The sequence below is a fragment of the Hibiscus syriacus genome, unplaced genomic scaffold (assembly GCF_006381635.1).
Source record: "Hibiscus syriacus cultivar Baekdansim isolate YM2019G1 unplaced genomic scaffold, ASM638163v2 tig00116943_pilon, whole genome shotgun sequence".
Classification (NCBI taxonomy): domain Eukaryota; kingdom Viridiplantae; phylum Streptophyta; class Magnoliopsida; order Malvales; family Malvaceae; genus Hibiscus; species Hibiscus syriacus.
Window position 1 is genome coordinate 13,194 of NW_024063478.1, and position 7,715 is coordinate 20,908.

The window sequence follows — 7,715 nt, forward strand, 5'->3', positions numbered from 1 at the left end:
CAATTTCTATTCATTTACGTCATAATTTGAATTTGCTTAAGAGATTTAGTATCTCATTCTATTAGAATAACTGAATATATATATATAGGAATAAGATTTAATTGCGCAATGTAAAACTTTTTTAGTTTAACAGATTTATGACTAATACATAAGTGAAAATAGATAAATTGATATTACCAGTAGAAAATGAGAAGATACTATTAAAAAAGAAACAAATATTTAATTTCACTCGTTTATTTTCACTAATCTAACAATTCTAAATCCGTAAAAAATTAAAAAATAATAATTTATATTATGTAAGTGAATCTCAAACCCCATTTATATATATATATATGGAAAAAGTGAAAGCACAAAAGACGAACGTTACAGTCCATATTTCAATCCGTGATTGGGATAGGCAAAGTGGGCAAATTCCACACTTCAGAAGCTGTAACTAGCATACATGGAAAGCACGCAAATTGTTAAGCCAGATTTTGTCACTACATGCGCCTCTACATTTCTTTCGTCACCCATTCAATCATCCTCGTCTCCTTTAATGAACTCAAACCAATATATATTAAGTTGCGCAGTTCTCAAACATAACCAAAACTCAAACCCAGAAACTCAAACATGGTGGTGAAGAGCGTCAAAGAGAAATCCGGTTCCTTTTTCCTCTCTCTGCTCAAAAGGAACGACGACCCAGGGAGATGTTTTGACGACGACTACGACCAAGGGAGATGCTTTGTCGGTCTCAGTTTCGGACCAGAAGAAGCCCGGAGGATGGAAAGCTATGCCTTTCATCTTAGGTTCGATTTTTAGCTCTACTTTTTATCAGATTATGGATTTGTATTCAGTTGTGGTGTAGTAAATTAACATGGGAAAGCGTGTGGCGGTTGTTGCAGGGAACGAAACGTTCGAGAGATTCGCAACGATTGGGTTGCTGTCGAATTTCATGGTGTATTTGATGAAAGAATTCAACATGGACCAGGTTTCGGCCTCCAATGTGCTCAACATCTGGTCCGGTGTCACCAATTTCGCACCGCTCGTCGGCGCTTTCATCTCCGATGCCTACGTTGGAAGGTTTTTAACCATAGCCGTCTCCTCCGTCGCTTCATTTCTGGTATGAATGACCAAAACCGCTGCTTTTTCTTTTTCTTACAAAACCAAATTACGGACACGTATCTGATGCAAAGGCTAATCGTGGTTCGTGGGGCTACATCTTGTGCCATGCATGTAATGTTTTTGTTGGAAACATAACCCAGAATTGAATGATATTAATTCAACATCAAAGTTCATAAATAAAGTATGTGACAGGCATAAAATATACTATATGAATTTAGAAAATTAAATGGATTATACATAATAATATTATTGTTTTAATACCGACACTGCATGTTCACACAATTTAATGCTATAAGTTGAAGTTGTTCTAATACTTACGCACATGGATGTACTAAGAGAGGAGTGGATATTTTCGGCTCTCTAAAATTTTATACGTTCTCTCTTACTTAAAATTTTATAAGTTTACATTTCTTAACATAAAATCCTACATCAGTTCGTGTTAAGACACATGTTTCCGTATGCAAAGTTGGTCGAATAATTAATATTCATGCCTGCCTTCACATTATTTTTATTGAAAATAATAATAAAGGGAAAAATAATTACGTACTACTAATTTTATCTTGTCTGCTGCCGTGAGCAAATAATTAAAACTTTAAAGTGTTTTCCATAATTGAAAAAGCTATCATTTATAGATTCCACCTACTCCATTTCTTCTATTTACAAATCTATAATGACTAGATAATATTTTTTTAATATTAAATTCTCGTAAATAATTTTCGTGATTTGAATTTTAATATTATAGATGAAATAACGAAATAAATTTATGTTATATTTTTACATTGACAGGGAATGCTGACCATAACTTTGACGGCATGGATCCCGGACCTCCAGCCGCCAAAATGTCAACCAGAGTTGCAATTACACGGCCACTGCATTGGTCCAAGCAAGGCTCAAATAGGAGTACTGATAATAGGGTTAGGCCTGTTATCAATCGGCACCGGTGGTATAAGACCCTGTAGCATTCCGTTCGGGATTGATCAATTCGATCCCACCACCGAGGAAGGATCGAAAGGGATAAGCAGTTTCTTCAATTGGTATTACACCACATTCACACTGGTCATATTGCTCACACTAACCGTTGTGGTTTATATTCAAGACCAAGTGAGTTGGGTCCTCGGCCTCGGAATCCCTACCATCCTAATGGCGTCTTCAATCGTTTTGTTTCTCATCGGAACGAGAATTTACGTGCATGTGAAGCCCCATGGAAGCATATTCTCGAGCATAGCACAAGTGTTCGTCGCTGCTCACAAGAAACGACATCTTAAGCTTCCCGAAGTGGGAATGGATTGTGGTGCTTACTATGATCCTCCTTTAAAGGATTACGTGTTGTCCAAGCTACCCCTTACTTACCAGTTCAGGTTTGTCGAGTAGATAGTATGTTTCATTGGATAAGTGAATTTAGTGCACTAAACATTTGTTAGTTTGTTGATGTTCGGATTAGGTTCTTGAACAAAGCTGCGATAATGATGGAGAATGATATACAACCCGATGGTTCGTTTAACCGATGGAGGTTGTGCAGCGTTCAAGATGTTGAAGAGGTGAAATGCATTATAAGAATCATCCCTGTATGGGCTTCTGGTATCATTAGTTTCACCGCCATGGGACAACAGGGGACATTCACCTTATCACAAGCTTTGAAAATGGACAGGCATCTTGGCCCCAAGTTTCAAATCCCAGCTGGTTCCATGGGGGTCATATCGATGATCACAATTGGGATTTTCCTCCCGGTCTACGACCGAATCATCGTTCCGGCTCTCCGTAAAATCACCAAACGAGAAGGCGGAATAACGCTGCTACAAAGAATCGGAATCGGCATCTTTTTCTCTATTCTAGCCATGATCGCCGCCGGAATGTTCGAACAAAAGAGAAGGAACTCAGCCACATTGCACCCCGGTGCCCCACCGATCTCGGTCTTTTGGCTATCTCCTCAGCTTGTTCTCATGGGCTTCTGTGAGGCATTCAACATTCTCGGGCAGATCGAGTTCTTCAACAAGCAGTTCCCCGAGCACATGAGAAGCATAGCTAATTCTCTTCTCTTTTGCTCCCTCGGTGGTTCGAGCTACTTGAGTAGCCTAGTAGTTAATATCGTTCATCATGTCACTGGAAGTCATTGCCGCCCGGACTGGCTGACGAACGATATTAACACCGGCAGATTGGATTACTTCTACTATCTTTTAGCAGTGATGGGCGCTTTCAATTTCGTTTATTTCCTCTATGTTGCACATCGGTATAGGTACAAGGTCCAGCTACAGATAGAGTGGAAATCATCTGAACCCGATGTTGAGCTAAGTTCGATGAAACATGAAACCGAATAGGCTGATGTAACGTTTATGTATACGATAGGTACCTAAATATATATTAAAGTTAAATAAATGATATTTTGTAGTGTATTTTTAATATTATAAACTACGCGGAAAAGAAAAAAATCAATATACATGAATTTTGTTTAGGAGAAAATAGTTCAGTCCTTGATTTATATATTAACTACGTGTTAAGTCTAAAATCATTATTGCTATGTATACGTCAACATGATGTATAAGTATAGCCGTCATTTAACAAATTTCTCCAGTTTATTAAGACTCTTATCAAGTCTCTTGTCGATCATTCTCTGAGATCGTTCATCACTGATAGATAGTTGGAAAGAATATATCCGGAGATATAACATATATATTAGACCGTATTTGTAGGTGACATGAATTTGTGGGAGTGGAGGCGGATGGGTGGCATTGTGTTTGTACTTTGGCAGCGCGCATGCATGGTTTGATGGCTGCCAAGAGATGCATGAGTAGGGGTATTTTTGGAATCTTGTGTTTGGATTTTTGGTAATACGCATGCATGAAAGATTCAAAATAGGTATGATGCCATGTGCAAAGAGTTAGAGAATAAATTGTATATATATATATATATATGGTTGACAGAAGTAACTAGATTTATTAAAAAGATAAAAGAATTCATAATTACAATGAATATTTACAACTGTAAACGTAAATTAAATACAAAGTTATTATATTTTCCTATAAACATTGATACAAAAACTAGTCACTTAAGATCACACAATGATAATATAAGAAAAATGTTAATAATCTAATTAAAAGATTCAAACAAAAAATAAATACGAACTAATCTGACTGTATCAACAAACAAACCACAAAAAGATATCAAGTTATTAAAAGATGATCGATAAAATCACAAACCAAAATCGAACGATGTAAAAAGTACTATCCACGAATTCAACGATCGAGAACGTACCAAAAAAAGGTTTATTGACATAAACCAAGCCATAAGTGGCTAATAATGCAATCAACAAAATGTTAAGTCCACAAATTGACAGCCACTTGAAATTCAGTGCAATTTCTGAGGCTGTGAATAGCAAGCAAAGTTAAAAAGTAGACCGTGTCCATATAAATATAAAGCAATGTGAAAACTTATTTTGCATTTAGACCTTCTGTCATAGCTATTCCTATGATTTTCACTCTGTTGTCTGTATATACTTTATCGTGCTATACTTTGAACAGTTACCTAGACATAAAAAATTCCATTTTGCTACATAAAAATATATAATTATATTATAAGAAAATTTAAACCAGGTATTATATAAAATAAAAATATTATTTTAAACACCATCAAACTTTATTCGCTGACTCAATAATAGAGTCAGAATTTAATTCTAATAGAAGTCGAATCTTTTTAAAAGTTTTAAGCTTTATACATAATTTTAGTTTCATTATTTGTTTATTTATTTCAAAAAATATATAAATGATAATATCAAAAATACATACTAATTATATCATCTCTATGAAATAATAAATAGAAAATTATAAATAAAACTCAAGTAAATAACAAAAAATATGATTTTAAAAGAAACCAAATACATAACTATCATATAGTTATAATCATATATGTTTGCGCGTTTCAGTATCTCACTCCAAGTAATTAAAGTTGGTACTTTATTTTTAATTTTTAACTATTTTTGATGTTCCATCTTTCGGATGCGAAACATCAATAGATGTATGAGTTGAAGTTTCAATTATTGCATTTTTTAAAGTTTCACCACTTTTCGTCTTAAAAAGCTAAATAATTATTTGATTTTTCCATAGAAATCAACATTCAACTTAACAATAATTGTTTACCTTAAAACCTTACCCCTAACTTAAAACATTAAATTGATAACCCTAAACTCTATATCATAATTTTATAACCTCTAAACCCTAAACCCTAAACCTTAATATTTGACTTAAAACTTTCAATTTAGGGTTTTAAGTGAGGGCAGGATATAAAATGATGCAATTGAACAACTTCGAGGGCTAAATTGATGCTTAAATACGATAGAGGTAAAAATGATAAATTATGTCTACTATGGGGATAAAAATGATCCTTTTTTCCTTAAAAATTAGATTTATGATTTTATTTTCTTAATTCAACTTGATAATTATTATGTTAACTAAAGTAATACTAAAATTAAATATAAGATCAAATAATTCCAATCAAAAATAATAATAAATATAATATCACTTAAATGTTTACCTTTAAAAATTGACACTTTTGGATCACTTAAATAAATATTTGACAATCATAATAGAAGAGACTTAATTTTATTGTGAAGCTGATGATTCTATCGCAATATTTTATCCTGGAAAAATGAAGACTTTACAGCTTATTATCTTTTGAGAAATATAAAATCTCTGTAATTTTTTTTACGGTTCCTCTATTTGTATAAAAGTGAAATTTATAATAAGGGTCGAGGCTTCTTTGGGCCCAACGGCCTTCTTTCCTTGCCTGACTCGTTTATGTTATAGAATTTTTAATTTTTTAAATATAACATTAAAATTTAATTTTATATTTAATTATATCACTCTATCATTAAATCTTAACAAGATGATAACAAAATTAATTATTATTAACGTAACTCCCAAGTCAGAATGACGCGATTTTGATAATGCAATTTCTTAAATCTTTCTACCCGAACAACCTTTAATGACACAACAAACGGCCGTGGTTGTGGTTGCATAGGTAAGTTGGTCAAAATTAGGGGTGTTCATTCGGTTAATTTGGTGGTCGAATCGATCGAACTACCATTTTCGAATTAACCGAATCTTTTTCGAAAATATTAACCGAACCGAATAAATTTCGGTTAATTCAGTTAATTTTCGAATTAACCGAATGTTTTTAGAATTTTAGAATTTAATATTTTTTTAATTAAAAAAATAATTTACAATTAATTTAAATAATATCTAATTATAAATAATATCTAATTAATTTGATTCAAACATTTTACATTTAGTTTTGATATTATTTTAATTAATTAATATTGATTTGGGTTTTAAATAGATTGAGCCTCTTAATATAATTATATTTAAAGGTTAATTCGGTTAATTCGATTAATTAACCGATTTCGAACCGAATTAACCGTTAATCGAATTCAAAAAAAATCCTTAACCGTTTCCTGATCCAATTAATTCGGTGACCAACCGAATTAATCGAACTAATTCGATTCGATCGGTTAATTCGATTAAAACTGAATTTTGAACACCCATAGTCAAAATGTCTCTTTCGGCCTTCAAATCAAATCTCTAATTGTTTGATCGCGTGAAGTCTTCTCCGGCTTTTCTGCTACTTTGAATGCCACTAAAAGTAGTAGAATTCAACTTAAATGTGACTAGCTGCTTTGCGTTTTAGAAAAGTTAATATATATATAATTGAAATCGAGGGTAGAAGTACGAATTTCATTGATTTCAGTGATAAAAAAAATGTTGTTATTCTTTAAAGTTTTGAGTTATTAGATGGATTTGAATTATGGGTTGTAATTGGGCTGTCAAGTGATATAATTGGGATGGTTTAGTTTTTGTCTATTAATGGATAGTTGGATTTGGATCATGGATTGTAATTGGATTCTATTGTAACTTATAATTTGGATTTTTGTTTTGAGGTTTTAATGCATTGGGCCCAAATATTTTATAGAAGGTTTTTTTAATAATCTATAGTTAGTATAAGGTAATATCTGTTCAGAATTTTTCTTATTCATTGACAATGCACACGTATTTTGTAGATGTAACTACTCGAATTCAAAACCTTTAAGAAGAACGGTACTTCCCTTAATCATTAATGTCACTTGATGTGTTCATATATAAGATTTATTTTTCAATACCAACAACGATAATAAAGGTTTTCAACAACAAGATTTCAATGTTACTTAATTTGATATTAAGTCAAATAATTAAACTAGAGTTTCAACGCCTTAAATTCAAGATAAAGACCTGGAAATCAACAAGAGTTAGTTCAAGTGGTAAGCAGTTTGATATCACTTAAACAAAGGCTTTAGGTCGAGTCTTTGTGTATGCAGAAAATCTATGCTGGGAAACTCACATACCAAAGCAAGACGTGCAACGTAGGTCGATCTGGATTAACCAAAATGAAACATTGGATGTTGGGCCGAATTGAACTCTAATCCAGGTTTACCATTGTATCCTTATTTGAAGAATTATAATATGAGTAAACTACGCATTTAGTCGCTTCTTTATTTTGACGATTCTATTTTAGTTATACAATCAGTTTTTAAGATTACACTTAGTGTTATATTTCGGTCGTCCAATGTTTAAAAATAAATAAATTACTAA

The 7,715-nt window shown here is 32.6% G+C and overlaps 1 protein-coding gene across 1 annotated transcript; it reads left to right on the forward strand.

Moving 5' to 3' along the window:
- The first annotated feature begins 592 nt into the window (after positions 1 to 592).
- Positions 593 to 3,498, forward strand: LOC120188312 (protein NRT1/ PTR FAMILY 2.13-like). Its single transcript, XM_039191768.1, has 4 exons — positions 593 to 785; positions 882 to 1,099; positions 1,888 to 2,459; positions 2,543 to 3,498. Exons 1-4 carry the CDS (start codon positions 770 to 772, stop codon positions 3,414 to 3,416), a joined length of 1,680 nt encoding a protein of 559 aa, XP_039047699.1. The 5' UTR covers positions 593 to 769; the 3' UTR covers positions 3,417 to 3,498.
- The last annotated feature ends 4,217 nt before the right edge of the window (positions 3,499 to 7,715 follow it).